Raw genomic sequence first — 17214 nt, 5'->3', positions numbered from 1 at the left:
TAACATGTTGATATCCTGCCTATAGTGGGGTGACCAGGCCTGTATGCAATACTCTAAATGGGGCCTAACATAGGAATTATATAAGCTACGCACCACTTCCTTACTTTTATAACTAACATTTCTATTTATAAAACCCAGGATCCTATTTGCCCTATTTCTTGCTTCTAAACATTGCTTTGAAAATTTCATAGTCCTGTCTATCACTACTCCTAAATCCTTTCCTTCCTCTACTGCCTCTAGCCAACATCCCTCCATCTCATAGTTAAAGTTTGTGTTGTCTTTACCTAAATGCATAACCTGACACTTTTTAGAATTAAACTCCATCTGCCACCTGTCTGCCCATGCTATCAGCCTGTCCAGGTCTCGTTGTATTCTGTAATTGTCCTTTTCACCCTGTACTGCACATGCTATCTTAGTATCATCTGCAAACTTTGATACTTTGCTACTAATTCCTATATCTAAATCGTTAATGTACACCAAGAAAAGAAGAGGTCCTAGCACTGATCCTTGGGGTACCCCACTAACCACTTCCTTCCACTCAGACATTGCCCCATTTAATACTACTCTCTGTTTCCTATCAGAAAGCCATTCACTAATCCAATCAACTAACCTACCCCCTATCCCATGTAGTCTCAATTTGTACACTAGCCTCCTATGCGGTACCTTATCAAACGCCTTGCTAAAATCTAGATATATAACATCTATGCTATTTCCATCCTGAGCGGCACCAAGATCGTGGCGTGGATAAAATTCGAGGAGTCCTACTATACAACTGCTGGTGCCTAGAGTGCAACTTGCTTGTACGAATGCAATTGTGTGTGCGCGCGCCGACACACACACACACACACACACACACACACACACACACACACACACACACACACACACACACCAACCATGACTTGATTCTTAAGTGAAACATGATCCAAACCAACAACACTGGTAATGAATAAAAAAAAGTTGCTAGTGACTTTCTACAAGCAGATACGAAATGAAAGAAAATGAGGGGATCGAGGGAGGATCGAGGCATTCATCATGCTCATAACACACACACACACACACACACACACACACACACACACACGGGACAGCACGAGCATAGCTCTTTTCCCGTATGTTACAATTAGGTAAATAGGTAAATACACACACACACCCGGTAGCTCAGTGGTTAGAGCGCTGGCTTCACAGGCTAGAGGACCGGGGTTCGATTCCCCGGCCGGGTGGAGATATTTGGGTGTGTCTCCTTTCACGTGTAGCCCCTGTTCACCTAGCAGTGAGTAGGTACGGGATGTAAATCGAGGAGTTGTGACCTTGTTGTCCCGGTGTATGGTGTGTGCCTGGTCTCAGGCCTATCCGAAGATCGGAAATAATGAGCTCTGAGCTCGTTCCGTAGGGTAACGTCTGGCTGTCTCGTCAGAGACTGCAGCAGATCAAACAGTGAAACACACACACACACACACACACACACAGAGAGAGAGAGAGAGAGAGATGAAAGGAATACAGATTCACAGAAGAAAATCACTGAGCTTGTTCAAGGACGTAACAGTAGTTTACACAAGCATGGAGGACACCACGCTTTGGTTATTGCATGCTTTCTTTTGAGAGAGAGAGAGAGAGAGAGAGAGAGAGAGAGAGAGAGAGAGAGAGAGAGAGAGAGAGAGAGAGAGAGAGAGAGAGAGAGAGAGAGAGAGAGAGAGAGAGAGAATGTTACTTATTATCATATAGTGTACTACTATGGTTTCGTTGTCATTCAAAAGGAAAAGAAAATTAGAAACGAATACAATGGCAGGCATTTTCAGCTGGAGAATTGCGAGGAGCACCGCAGCACAACATAGGATGACGAGAGGAGGAAGCTGGATTTGTAGGGTAGGAAGAATATTTTTCGTTCTTTTCTCTCCGGCACTATTTTGTTTCATCTTTCTTCATATCTTGACAACTGGTTTTATGGTGCCTCTTTGCTTTTTATTTTATAAGTAAGCCCAAGTGAATCAATGGTCTAATCACTCCCACTATTTCGTCCTACCTTTAATTGAAATAAGGAAATACAAGTCCAGTAATTCATATGATGTAGATTGTCAGATGAAGTCATGCAGATATGGCACATACCAAAACTCCCGGCATCGTACAGCTGGCAGCCGCAGAGGAAGGAAAAGGTAGCCCACAAAAGTACTCGTGCAGTGAGAGAGGGCATGAGAGACCAGCAAAAACTCGACTCAGATCAGTGACTTCATATATGTATAGTGTACCGCCGTCTTCACCATCAACACCACCTCCACTACTACTACTACTACTACTACTACTACTACTACCACCTACTTCCACTATTACCTACTACTACTATTACTACTGGTGTCCGTGGTAGTGGTGATAATAATGATGATGATGATGATGATCATGATGATGATAGCACTAAATATCTTCTTTCTTTTTCTACTTGTTTCATCTAATCTATTCATTGATTTTATGCCATTTGTCTATCTATCTTACTTTGGCAAGGGTAGTTAATTGATCGCCGTTGTTTTCCACCTCTCGCTGGCTATACTGCACGTGCTCTTCCTGCCAGATTCCAGCCAAGCGTTTCATTGTGGGCTGGAACACATGAAGAAGAAAAAGAAGAAGACAATAGCTTGAAAGTGTTTTTTTTTTTTTTTTTTTTTTTTTTTACAACCAGAGTTCTACAGCAGGACGTGATCGCACCTAGCACCGAGTGACCTTGAGGAGCGGCCCAGCGAGTGTTGGGAAATCCCTCCAATCTGGCGGCAACGAAGCGGGTGGCTGTAGCAAGGGCGAGGGAGGGGGCGGGGGGAACGTCATGGTCCTTGGTTGCTCTATAGACTTAAAAGAACCAAGTTGTTTTTCTTAGAAGCTCCCTCGAAAGAACAAGGCGTTTACATTCTCTTTTTCTTCAACACCCTCCCATCTCTCAAGTAGATAGGACAGAGGATGATTAGCTATTAGATTGTTAGTGTTTAGTCAACATGCATGCACAACTTTAACGGACTATAGGAAAAATATGGCCAGGGATAACAGATGGACATTGAATGCACGTAGATATCAGTATGGATGTGACGTATACAGTGCGCGTGGCTTGGCATGCGTAAGCTTCTTGCATCCCATGTAGTATGAGTATTTCGATACACTATCTTTTATATATATATATATATATATATATATATATATATATATATATATATATATATATATATATATATATAATAGAAATATTATACCAAATGTTTACTATTATTAGTCCAAATACATGTTGCGATCATACTTTCTAACTGATCATCGATACCATCATCATCACTATAACAAGAAGAACAATAACAGCATCATCAACAGCAACGACGACAACAACAACGAAAACAACACGAACAAGGCCAACAGCAGCAACGGCAGCGGCGACACCAGCACCACCATCACGTCCACTAACAACAACAACAACAACTACTACTACTACTACTACTACTACTACTACTACTACTACTACTACTACTATAACTGCTAATGCGGCATCCACTACCAGTACTACTATTACTACTATTATTAGTAAATCTATAGTTCATTAATAGGAGTGGTATGTCATAAGACAAAACTCTAAGAAATAGAGATTTTAATTGACGTCATAAAATCTACCAGTAGTTTAAGACAATGATGATGATAAACAACAACAACTACAACAACAACAGCAGCAGCAGCAGCAGCAGCAGCAAGAGTAACAGCAGCAGCAGGACAGGAAGGACGGACAAGGAAAAAAACGGACACACCGCAAAAACACCTTATAACACAGATGAGGTATTTTGGTGTTTCTTTAGTATTGTAGAGTTTCTTCTAAAAAAAAGCCATGGAAAGAGCTCGAGAAGAATGAATACGAGTACATACCGCAAGATGGAAGGTCAAGAAGATTGTGGGGATTTTGAGGAAGAGGAGGAGGAGGAGGAGGAGGAGGAGGAGGAGGAGGAGGAGGAGGAGGAGGAGGAGGAAGAGAAGGAGGAGGAGGAGGAGGAGGAGGAGAGGTGCAGGAAAATCCCACGGTAGGTGTTGCTATGTGGGGTTTGCTTCTACGCTCTTATGAGTTGGCTATACCTTACCTAATTTTCTTTTCTCCTGTTACGTCATCATTCCTGTACTCGGTTCCCTCACTCATGCGGACAGTAACCATGACTAAACCTGCCATGCCTCCTGTACCATTCCACTATATGTACTGTACATACTCTATATTTCCAAAAGTCTGCAAATCACGGTGTTGCCATCACTGTGACTACGAATTGTAAGATAAATCACTTTATTATAATCTTTTATTGTTATTAAAGATAATAATATATTTAAAAAATGACAAAGAATTATTTTCATACTCTCTCTCTCTCTCTCTCTCTCTCTCTCTCTCTCTCACAACTCTTAAGCAAGCTATAGATGCGTGAAAACTTGCATTTTTTGTCATGGATATAGAGGTGAACAAGAACGCTGTGACTTGCAGCGTCCTATCTTTTAGTATCTTCCCACAGCCACCATAAAGTTTTGTGGTGCCATAGCTAAACAAAACAACAATACCAATAGAGAGAGAGAGAGAGAGAGAGAGAGAGAGAGAGAGAGAGAGAGAGAGAGAGAGAGAGAGAAGAAAACTCTGCAGGTACAAAAGTCCTGCGGGTGGTTGGCTCTGCCGCATGACACAGCAAACCAGAACATGTATATAGGAAGTTTTCATTGGTCGTAAGTGGAATGCTGAGTCAGCGTGTTGTAAGCTATTTGCCAAAGGAAATTTGACTATACTATTGCAACAGAGAAATATGCAAATTCCAGATGAGGCTCCATCAATCCCTCTTCAATCCCTTAGTTCGTTCACGTGGCAACACTCGGCGAATAAACTACAAAACTCAATTATTTTCTTCTTTATTGCAATAACAAATTCAGACATGTTGTCACTGAATGTAATAAGAAGATAAACTTTAGCTTCAATCAGTTATGTTTGCCTAAAACAACGATTCATTAAAACCTATAGAGTGTTTCAATACTCTCTTTTCCAAATATAACTTCATCAAGCTGGAACGCAATAGTTAAATCTTGTCCTATCACGATCAATAATAGTTTAGAAGAAGTAGCTCACATTTCAATATTTCATCATACCTGAGCTCATTACTTTCCTCCAGTGATAGTCAACCTGGGTGCACGTAGGATACTTGGAAATAATGTGGTACATGAAGGAGAACATTACATGGTGAATTCATAAGAGAGCGCACAGTAAAAAATATGTTTAGGAAGAAAATTGTGTGAAGAAAAAAAATAACCCAAGTTCAAATATTCTTTTGAGATGTAGCATTTAATTTTATTATACACTAATCACTTACATAAAAAAATGATCTGAGTAGTTATTTTCTGTTTAAATTAATTCATTAATATATTTTAAGTCTCAGAACTACAGCAAGTGTCTAACATTCCTGCAATCACTTTGTGACTATTTGTCATGGGCGCAAAGGTACGAGTAGCTTCACTAGTTCGGTCTGCTTGTCCTGTCGGGTTCTCTATCCCGGCAGGGCAGGGACCGTCGAGGGCATTTGCTGTGTCACTAGAGAAGATAACTGACTTATATTAGCAGAGTTAGTGTCGCTGCGACGATAACCTAACTAGCAAAGCAGTCACAGAGGCCTTCTCCTGCCTCACCAGGCAAGCGGGGGAGTGATACCGCATCCATGCCGTATAGCACTATAATTAAGGCCATTATCCCAATGGGATTGCGAGAGTATGCAAGCTTTTCCCAATGGGACTGTCACCCCGGAAAACGCCGGTGACACTACTCATCACTTGGTTAGTAGGTTGACTCCCAATGGGCCCTGCCTCGCCGGGATAGAGAACACGGCAGGACAAGCAGACTTCGGACTAATGAATGTTAACGGCAACCGAACCGGCGATTACCCATTACTGTGCAGGCTAAGATTCAAGGAGAAAGGAATGAGGTCCCAATCTATGTTCTCTCGCCCATGCAGGGCGGGTAGTTGTTGCCCACGAATTTAATTTCCCGTTATACTAGCTGGGCCACTTGGAGGCAAGCTACCACGTACTAAGTCTCATAAGGGATTTCACGATGTGGCACATTTCAAGGCCGCTCCTTAACCCCTTCAGTACCATGACTTGTTTTCATATTCATTCTGCTTACTATATAGTGATTTTATACAGTTTCAGAAATTTATGTAGGGGATTCAAATAGTGAAGACTGTGGTCATTAATTTTCTGACCTCCGTAGGCCCTTGCTAATGTCAATAAAATGTTCTGATCGTACACAAATCTCAAGGTAAAATTGTGCCCCAGTATTGAAGGGGTTAAGAGTCATATATAGTTACTCCCGTACACGAATTTATGAAAAGCTCCTAAAGGGATACATGAACTTGAGGAAGGCTGGAGAACACTATGCAGTGACACTTGAATCACTACGCGTGACAAAATTAATATAAATTAACATAAATTTGTACTGCAGCTAAAACTGCCCATGATGTGGCAGCTCCTTCTGAGTGAGAACAGTGACTTGCAAAAGTGACGGTCGTATTTTCCACTGAAGCACAGGGAAACACATACAAATTGACCAAGAGGAAATAAGGCACTTCAGGCATCGGATTAAACAGTGAACTAGGGAGTCTGTAAATACTCATCACAATCATCTGATCTGTCTTGGTTCTTCTACTACCGTATTTTATCGAGAACGAAATTATGCACGGCTTATTCTTTTCTATACTACCGTAAGTGTTTTGGCCTCGCAATGGGTGGTTTCCTGATACATGAAAAGATACAATAGTATAAATTAAATAATAAAAACGCCGTCGTATGTTGTCCAAATGCAATGTCTTGCCTTCTGAAAATATCGGTGCTAAATACAATTCCTGTTGATGGTCGGTGCTGCCGCTCATTGCATCAATTACACGTTCAGGATGCGATGCTGATAATCATGTAACGGAACGTGTTTCGGGGCATTTAACTCAGCTCTTCTAAGAACATATAGAGGAACTTGAACATTTCTCATTGTTCTAGTTCGTGTTGTCTCATCTTTCGCGAGAAGTTGATTGAAGAAAACTTGTTTTTTAGGATCTTTTTATGATTGAAAGATATAAAAGCTATATTATTATAAACCAGCTAGATGGCATCATCATCATCATCATTATCATCATCATCATCCTCATCATCTCCATCACCATTACCATAATTTTACACAGTGTTCCTGAAGGAGAGGCCTCGCCAAGTATGTAGCGTCATGGATAAGCCATGCCTACTGGATCACGCCAGCCTGGCTTAGGGCCGGCCTCTTGGCAGGATTCCCGAATTGCAAGGTCACTACTCATTGGCTTACGTCCCGTACCTATTCTTCGGTAGATGACCAAAGGCTACAATGTAAAAGGAGTCAAGTTCAAAACGTCTCCAATATGCGTTATTATGTTCATCGGTTATACACGAGAAGGTTACTGAAATGTTCCAGATAAGACAATATCCATTGCTCTCTTAAAGGCAAGAAGAAGAAAAAAAAAAAAAAACGCAACACCAACGACTGACAGGGTAGATAATGTAAGCTGACATAATTATTCTACATAAGCTGTAGCAGGGTAGGTTGTGTATAGCTGGCAACCATGTCTATTTAGATGCACGGTGCACACGTAGTGAGCGCAGCGCACGGCCTCCGACAGTGGTGTGCTGGGCCACGACCAAGAAGGTTGAACATCTCAGCTCTTGAACGGTGAGTGTGTGTGTGTGTGTGTGTGTGTGTGTGTGTGTGTGTGTGTGTGTGTGTGTGTGTGTGTGTGTGTGTGTGTGTGTGTGTGTGTGTAATTCACCACGGTCGTCTGCTGGTCACCACGGTGACCAGCAGGTGTGTGTGTGTGTGTGTGTGTGTGTGTGTGTGATTCGCTTGCAAAGTGTTACTGGTCAAAAAGAGCTGCCATCTTTTCCTGATCTACAGATTACATGTAGACGGAAACCGTGCTGTGTAAATATCTGAGTTACACATTGTTGGCAGTCGTTAAAACTTTCAAAGTGCAAACGAAAGATTTTTTTTTTCAGTGCAAAATAAAAGTTCTACTCATGCTTAATCAATTCTAAATAAGATATGTTAAATTGTTTCTCTATGCAGCGTGTGCGATAATCTGTTACGTCAGGAGAAACAGAAATAAATAAAAGGTCACGTTGGTGATTGCCGTCTTCGTGTTATGATGACTGCGCAGAAAAGAGTAGCCATTAAGGCAAAGGAGACTGAAAGTAGTCAACTGCAAAGAACTCAAAATTAGAGTTTATTTTGTAAGGTGGCGATCTTTTTTGGTAAATTCCCGGTACAAACTAAGGTAAAGAGTTGAGTGCACGTGATGAAAAGTCGTGCTATATTCCATCTCAGAATCATGAAAATATACAATAAGTGTGTGTGTGTGTGTGTGTGTGTGTGTGTGTGTGTGTGTGTGTGTGTGTGTGTGTGTGTGTGTGTATATATATATATATATATATATATATATATATATATATATATATATATATATATATATATATATATATATATATATATATATATATATATATATATACACACACACACACACACACACATGCATATTCGAGGAATCCAGTGAGTATTTATTTTAACCTCGTACGACTTCGTCAGTCTCCCTCTCTCCCTTTCCCCGCCAGCAGACCACCCGAAGGTCACCGGCTCTAAGAGAGTCACTCCTCCACTCTCATTACAACCAGCTCCTCTTAACACTTACGAAAAATATAATTTGCTTTCAGTAATCATAGCTATATTTTTCGTAGGATCTTTTATCCGATTTTATATAATTTAACTTACAAGAAAAAAATACATGATTACTATACCACTTCCAGGAAAGGATATTCCAGTCTCACGTTCTAGGTAATTCCTTTCACACTGAAAGTATAAAAAAAAAAAAAAGGTGAAAGGAGGAAAATGCCTTCATGGCGAACATGTACGTCTACATACGTACATGCACTGATCCCTTTTTAACCAGTGAACATACCAGAACGAATAACAAATAGCCTATGTACAAGTACATGTACACTTATATAGGTGTGTGTGTGTGTGTGTGTGTGTGTGTGTGTGTGTGTGTGTGTGTGTGTGTGTGTGTGTGTGTGTGTGTGTGTGTAATTCACCTCGGTCGCCTGCTGGTCATCCAGCCAGTCTTCCCTATTACGGAGCGAGCTCAGAGCTCATAGACCGATCTTCGGGTAGGACTGAGACCACAACACACACTCCACACACCAGAAAAGCGAGGCCACAACCCCTCGAGTTACATCCCGTACCTATTTACTGCTAGGTGAACAGGGGCCACACATTAAGAGGCTTGCCCATTTGCCTCGCCGCTTACTGGGACTCGAACCCGGCCCTCTCGACTGTGAGTCGAGCGTGCTAACCACTACACTACGCGGTGTGTGTGTGTGTGTGTGTGTGTGTGTGTGTGTGTGTGTGTGTGTGTGTGTGTGTGTGTGTTTGCTGTGCTTGCGCGCGCTGTTGTGTGTGGGAAATTCACCCACGGTCTTGAGAATCCGTGCTGGATTGGCTGAACACGACCTGTGAGTCAGGCGGACCTTCTCCATATCAAACATTTTCTCTGCTTCAAGAGGACAGTAACTGGTCACTTAGTAATGAAAATCTTTGTGATCTAAGCGCGACGGATACCTTAACCTACTAAGTGACAGGAAATATAATTACCACTGAGTTTAGCAAGCTGTGTGTGTGTGTGTGTGTGTGTGTGTGTGTGTGTGTGTGTGTGTGTGTGTGTGTGTGTGTGTGTGTGTGTGTGTGTGTGTGTGTGTGTGTGTGTGTGTGTGTGAAAGTTACAACGACGCTGGGCTGAGGACACGGGGGCACGAAGTGAGAGGGATGGCGGAACTTCAATGCCAGTGGATAGTGATCCCTGTGTTCTTGATGTCGCTATTAACATTGCTATCATTATCATTATTTTTATTACTATCATCATCATCATTATTAATAACAACAATAATAATAATAATAATAATAATAATAATAATAATAATAATAATAATAATAATAATAATAATATCAGTGGTAGTAGCAGCAGCAATTTCAGTAGCAATAATAGAAGTATTACCAGCAGCACGATTAAGACCAATAATAGCAGCTGCAGCAGCATGATTTCTTTTATAGTTATATTATGACGTGATAAGAAATCCATAGTGACGAACCAATCTTCACATAATATAACAAAGTAATACTCTGATTTAACCTCCTCATTTCTTCCAGACAACAAATAATGCGGAGGCAGGTGGCGGCGGTGGTGGCGGCATTGCTGCTGGCATTGCCCATTCAAGCAGGGCTTCAGGAAGACATCGACGAGGCTGTTGACGAGATGCCTGTGGCCCGAGCAATACGAAATATTGTATTTCCCGGTAAGTTTTTATCACACACACACACACACACACACACACACACACACACACACACACATATATATATATATATATATATATATATATATATATATATATATATATATATATATATATATATATATATGTGTGTGTGTGTGTGTGTGTGTGTGTGTGTGTGTGTGTGTGTGTGTGTGTGTGTGTGTGTGTGTGTGTGTGTGTGTGTGTGTGTGTGTGTGTGTGTGTGTGTGTGTGTGTGTGTGAAGAAGATCCCCAAATAATGACTCATAGTTATATATATAAAAAAAAAAATAAATAAATAAATTTCTCACAGCGTGGTTTGTGATTCAGTACAGTGTTGTTCGGTAAGGAAGTGCTAAAAGGGCCTGCGCTTCTCTGCCAGCGATTGTGACACACTTTTCACTAACTAACAAAAAGGTGACTTGTGCTAAGTTGTGTACGTATGTTGTACCGGACTCACTCTCACAGCATGTTCTCACACACCTTGACTCGCGGAGACCCAGTTTTGTCTATCTATGGGGCTGACACCTGCTTCTTTATTAGTACAGGCGGATTATACTGTGGTAAGTGCATTGCGTGAGGAATATGAACTCAATAATAATTACAACAACATTATGGATTATGGTTGTTGTGGTTCTGAATATTTGCATTATACTAATCTGACACATGCGTCAAATTATTTTTATTACATATACATAAATCTTCTTAGAATCAGAAATACCCTCGCGACCCTAATTTGGGTCGAAACCCTGGGGTTGGGCTGTAAGTGGTGGACTTGGATTAGCAGCAGCGGGGTGAGGTGACAACTGAGGTTTTGTGGTATTGAGACGTCTCAGCTTAACTACCAATCGTGTGCATGGTGCTCCTCATATGACTAAGTCTTGATTCCTTGTCATCTGGACTTACAATCCTTCTAGTGCAACACACAGCACACAGCTGTTCTCTTGTGACGATCTTGGTTGTTGGCCTCTGAGATCCATTTAGTAGGCTAACCAAATGGTGAAGTTACTCTGGATCTCTGAATCGCGTGCAGTTATTTACTGTCCTTGACATATCATCACCGACGCCCCTATAAATATGTACTACCTCAGTAAATGACAAGGACGCAGAGGCGTTCTTCGGCTCAGAAGCACTTCTCTCTTTCAGACCATTTTGAAGATTTCTGGCTTCTTTTCTTTGATGCCACGTTCTGTGATGGAAGAATACAATACGGAACGGTATTGCTTACTCCTATATGCTAAAATAGCTTTTTAGTTTTATGTTTTCTTTTAATAAGCACGTACAAGTATGATAGCGCAGCGTTACAGCCATACTCGTATTCCTCGACACTTACCAGGAATATCCAACAGATATACTGCCAAGTTTTTGTCACTCATAGACTTTACTGCTGATCAGGAACGGATCCTAGCACCCTTTGATACATAAGTCAACTGGACACCGTGAAACGTCCTATGTAGTGAAAACCTCCAGGCTGCCGAAATCGAGTGGGTCGTGTGGAATTCGTTTCTTGTGACTCTCTGCCAGGGGCTCGAGTTATTCGCACTCAGAGCAACGCTGAACTAACTTCTCAACGTATTGCACAGATTTCGAGAAGAAGGAGGAGGAGGAGGAGGAGGAGGAGGAGGAGGAATATACAAAGGAATACAAAGGAATACAAAGGAAGACAAACAGCAACAGACCCTTAGGTCCTTACTAGGCTGTTTATGGAGACTATCTACTAACTACCAGTGGTAGAGACAGGACAGCAAAGCAGAAGGCTCCTCCCCACCCACCCCTCCCTCCAACCGAGGCTGGCAGGAAAAAAGGCGAAACCATGTGATATTAAAAAAATCACATGGAATTTTAGAAAAGTGAAAAGGAAATGTGTAATCTACGTCTGACTACTTGTGTTTGTGGGGGAAAGTGTTAACGCTTGGTAAATGTCATGTTGTGTGTGCATTGTGTACGTGGATGCACAGTGTGTATGTCGAATTGGTGATGCGACAGCCTTGCCTGGCGCTTTCTAGGGAGGCAGCAGTCAATCAGGCCCCAGCTCCGTTCAATCCACTGAGATAGCATACTTTCCCTGTAGGGACGCCGTACGCTGATAACCCCTTGCAACATTGATCCCTGGTACTTAGTTCCCGATGATGATCAATTGTTGACAAGGCCCTCTCCAAACACAGCCCGTCACAGGTCGAGAGTAATAGTAGTGACCGTTCACTCTGGGCTATCTGTGCGTGTATGCAATGTAGTATAGTATGTATGTAAACACAGGAGGAGGATGAAGAGGAAGAGAAGGAGGAGAAGGAGGAGGAAGAACTTGTAATGAAAACCATAAGAAAATTAGTTACAGTTTACCTTATTTGAAAAGTGTGACAATTAAAGAAAATTGCCAAAAAGTTCATAATGCCTAAATAAAAAATGTGTGACCACAGATTTGTTTAGTATATCTCAGAGTATCAAATATCAAAAGGAAAGATTTGTGCGTGCTCTGTAGTCAATACATTATAAAACTAGGACTACAAAATGAAAAGAGAAAGTCAACTTTTCAATAACATTACGGAGTTTAGTCAGAATTTAGTCTGAATACTTTTCTCTCACTTTAGCTGAGAAATTATTGCAGCGAAATATTATGGCAATTGCAGTGTTGTAAGTGAATCACCTCATGGCAATCCATGTTCTTGATACGAATGTCTTCAGCGCTGCCATGGTACCGCATTAATTTTTATGAATAAGTGGATGTTAACACTTTATTAAGAAGCATCAGTTTCACTATTCCAGCTGGCAAGATTGACAAACTCGTCCACGTGAGGGGACAGTCAGAAGAGAGACACATGACGCAAGTGAAAGGTGCAAGACATTCCGTTCCCGATTTTTTTTCGAATAGACAGAGTTATAATGGATAGATTGAGTCACTGTCAGATAAAGAAGTGACCTTGACAGACACTTGGTCTCTCCTTAACCCACCTTAGAGAAGGGGAGACTACTCGGCCTGAGTGAAAGGTGGCTGAATTGACCTTCGGCTCGAGTCTATGTGGACTCAAGTTTAGAACTTCTGTTGGCGGGTGCACAACTTCATCATGATTCTATATAACATGTTTTCCTTTAACTCACAAATGTGTGTGTGTGTGTGTGTGTGTGTGTGTGTGTGTGTGTGTGTGTGTGTGTGTGTGTGTGTGTGTGTGTGTGTGTGTGTGTGTGTGTGTGTGTGTGTGTGTGCGTGTGTGTGTGTGTGTGTGTGTGTGTTTGGCCGCGCACACACATACATACACGAACTAACACGCACACACACATTTATATGTAGCCCACAGGTAAGTGAAACTGCTTGCATACAAATCTTTTAATGGAAGTATCATCACAGAGACTCCGTTCACTTTGTCCAATCCGGCCAGACAAAGAAAACAAAAGTGAGAGGAGAAAGTGAACAGGCAGACGGAAGAAAATCAGATGAAGATGTATATAAGACATTATAGATAAAAGAAAACTTTTATACACCACAGACAGGCAAAGAAGACGTACTGAAAGAAGGATTCACATGGAGGGAATTGGCTTGTTAGCATCTAAATTTGACATAACTTCTTTAATGTAGCAAAACTAGCGATCAGTGAAATTATGGTTTTGTATATTGTCTTCTTTTCTTTAAGGAGTGAAGCAGCTTAGCAATGTTGATAGATACGTGACACGTTATTCGCAAGCTGCCGTCCCATACGACTCGTTCCTCACTTGATTTTGAACCTTGGCAACACGTGCACTTCAAGGATGTTCAGCAGCATTGCTTTTTATTTATAACCTTTCATGGTTACAGACTTCTGGCTGTTTGTCCCTGTCCTTGTCTCCTGCTATCAGAACAACGCTGCGGAACGGAAAAAGCTCTGGCTTGTCTTTTGTCAAATAAGTAACAGAGAAACATTATATTGGGAGGACTCTCATCTTCATCAAAAAAGGAAGTTTGACTAATATTTGTACGATCATAATTATCATATGTATGTGTGTCTCGATGAAAATAATTTGTGTTCGTTTTCGTAATCACCATTTTCTGTGTGTGAGGTCAATACGTACGAGTCACTGTCCTATAAACATGATTATTCTATCTTACCGTGTGGTATTTCTGAAAAGAGTTATATCTATGTAGTTTCTTGGAAATCGCTTGATAGTTTTTTTTATGTTAATTGTACAATTATTTCTATGATATTCATGCAACCAACGACACACAGTCAGCAAAGCACGTCAGTTTCCAGCTGTAGGCCGCCCTGCAGAACCACAATAATGAGAAAACTACAAACGGAACGCCACCCGCGAGCAGTGGAACTCAAGGCGTGCCTCACATGGCCTGCCACCCTGCCACCCGCCGACCACATTCGATAGTTCCTGTTTGTGAGATCCACCGCCCTGTGCCTGGATGGATCAACCACTGAGTACACTGCTTGCTAAAATAACACTGGTGTAACTTTAAAGATGCCTTTGCTCTTGAAGAGTTGGTAATAATGTTACAGTCATGGGAAAGTTATAAGACTTGTCTGGTGATCATTTTTAGTACCGTTCTTCATTCAAAGAAATTACTTCACCTTTGATTAACCAACCCCTTAATACTAACGACGTCTTGATACATATAAACGAAAAGACGCGACGGAAAACCGTCACCCAACGTCCTCTTGTCAGAAGAGAAGCAAAGATAGAAAGAGGCAAAATATTGATAACAAAGCAACAGTACACATAATACTTGTATCCAAACATGTATGATGCACGAATATGATCCCAAATCCGGCTGCCATGTATTTGGTACAGTACGTAGTACCACCATCTCACTTTACACCTTTCACATCTTGCCTCTCTCGAGCTTCGTTCCTTGCCTCGGCATGATTCAGCAATACAGTAAGTAATTTATGCAACGAGAGGTCATCAGATTACTTCAAGGCAAAATAACTAAAGTTGTCAAGTCAGAGATTCTTATGATCTTTTGACTATGAAAAGAGAACCGAGCGAGTCAAAAGTCTGAAAAAAAAAAAAAAAAATTAAACCGATCTCATTTACAGTGGTACTATATTAAGGCCCATATCACCACCCAAGAACATCTTTGGTGTAAGCCGGTAATTACACCTCCACCTAGAACCTGGGTATCATAGTGACATGTAGGTAACTTTAAACCACTCGACAAATGACAAAGTTTCAAGGCGGTACGTGGTGGGATTCGAACCTACGCGTGAACGTCTGCCGGATCCCACGCTCACTACTTCATCCACCAAGCCACCGCCTTCCAACTACTACTACTACTACTACTACTACTACTACTACTACTACTACTACTACTACTACTACTACTACTACTACTACTACTACTACTACTACTACTACTACTACTACTACTACTACTACAACAAGTACTACTACTACTACTACTACTACTATTACTACTAAAACAAAATGAATGACTGTGTACAATACTTAAAATAGGGTGGTAGTGCATGGCTCATCCGCCGCTACTCAGCACCCACCTGTGACCTGCGAGACGAGAAGAGAAAGGAATATAAGTATAAAAACACACACACACAAAAAAAAATAAAAAATAAAAAATAAAAAAAAGCTACCAATGACATATGTTGACCTTAACGTCTCTTTCTCTCTCTCTCTCTCTCTCTCTCTCTCTCTCTCTCTCTCCTATAGTGGATAAAGACGTGTGTGTGTGTGTGTGTGTGTGTGTGTGTGTGTGTGTGTGTGTGTGTGTGTGTGTGAGAGAGAGAGAGAGAGAGAGAGAGAGAGAGAGAGAGAGAGAGAGAGAGAGAGAGAGAGAGAGAGAGAGAGAGAGAGAGAGAGAGAGAGAGAGAGAGAGAGAGAGAGAGAGAGAGAGAGAGAGAGAGAGAGAGAGAGAGAGAGAGAGAGAGGCTATTACGTACAAGGCAAAGAATAGGAATGATTTCAGTAACAATTTGTTTCCAATAGTGATAAACGAACAGAAAAACCAGAAAGGCTCCTTGATATGTTACACACAATAGTACCTTTAATTCTTCGTCTAATGTTATATGTCCGATCTTAGTGATCTCACATAATGGGTAAAAAATCACTAGCATTCACGAGCACGAACCTCATCTTAATTGCATAACTCAACACTCAGCACTGTGAATCATAGTAAGGTCACTGTGGTCTCGTTTTGATGCTTGAAAGTTTTACTCTCATGTTATGGTTAGAAATAATAAACTCAAAGGATAATAAAAAAAACGATGCATCTGCTATAAATGTGAAGCTTGAGAACATCATTTCAGATGATAATTTTAGAGCAAAAGAGCTGGGTCATCAGGGAGTCTTAAAGGAAAAATAAATACGAGTATGGATAAGCGGAGGTAGTTATGTACGTTTCATACTGGGCCGCCGCGTGTTTAGACCTATCTGATGGCTTCTTGTGGCTCCCTCTGTTTTCTTATGTTATATTCTTTACTTTCCAAATCATCCTTCTACGAGTTCTATCCTGCTCTATCTGACTTCATCTCTGGTTTACTTTCCATGACCGCCCTGCTACTGCTGTGGTGGATGATCATTGTTCCTCTCTTAAGTTTATTGAATGTGATGCTCCTTAGGATTCAATCTTATCACCAGTTCTTTCCGTTACTCAAACTATCCAGTGGAACCATGCGTGCTTTGGGGTCCGAGGGGTCTTCAAGCGCATGGATTCGAATCCTGTCCATGGTCCGAGTGTAGGTTGGGTTTCCTTACTGGGGGGAAGGGTTTCCTAGAGGGTGGGCTTTGAGATAGGAGGTACCACAAAAAGTACCGCCTTTAGCCAATAAATTCCCGTGAAAAAGCCCACATGGTATAAATAAAAAAAAATATATGATGATAACAACACTGTATTTT

General features: G+C 41.2%; 1 protein-coding gene across 1 annotated transcript in view; it reads left to right on the top strand.

Annotated features, from left to right (window-relative positions):
- Window positions 1–7563: 7563 nt before the first annotated feature.
- LOC123505455 (chorion peroxidase-like) overlaps window positions 7564–17214 on the top strand; it is a 19411-nt gene continuing 9760 nt past the window's right edge. The window contains exons 1-2 of the mRNA XM_045256763.1: window positions 7564–7714; window positions 10241–10386. Coding sequence (XP_045112698.1) covers window positions 7620–7714; window positions 10241–10386 — 241 coding nt within the window. The 5' untranslated portion in view covers window positions 7564–7619. The remainder of the gene's footprint in view (window positions 7715–10240; window positions 10387–17214) is intronic.

The sequence above is a fragment of the Portunus trituberculatus genome, chromosome 18, assembly GCF_017591435.1.
Source record: "Portunus trituberculatus isolate SZX2019 chromosome 18, ASM1759143v1, whole genome shotgun sequence".
NCBI classification, from domain to species: Eukaryota; Metazoa; Arthropoda; class Malacostraca; order Decapoda; family Portunidae; genus Portunus; species Portunus trituberculatus.
This window is presented reverse-complemented; position numbering and strand designations above follow the sequence as displayed.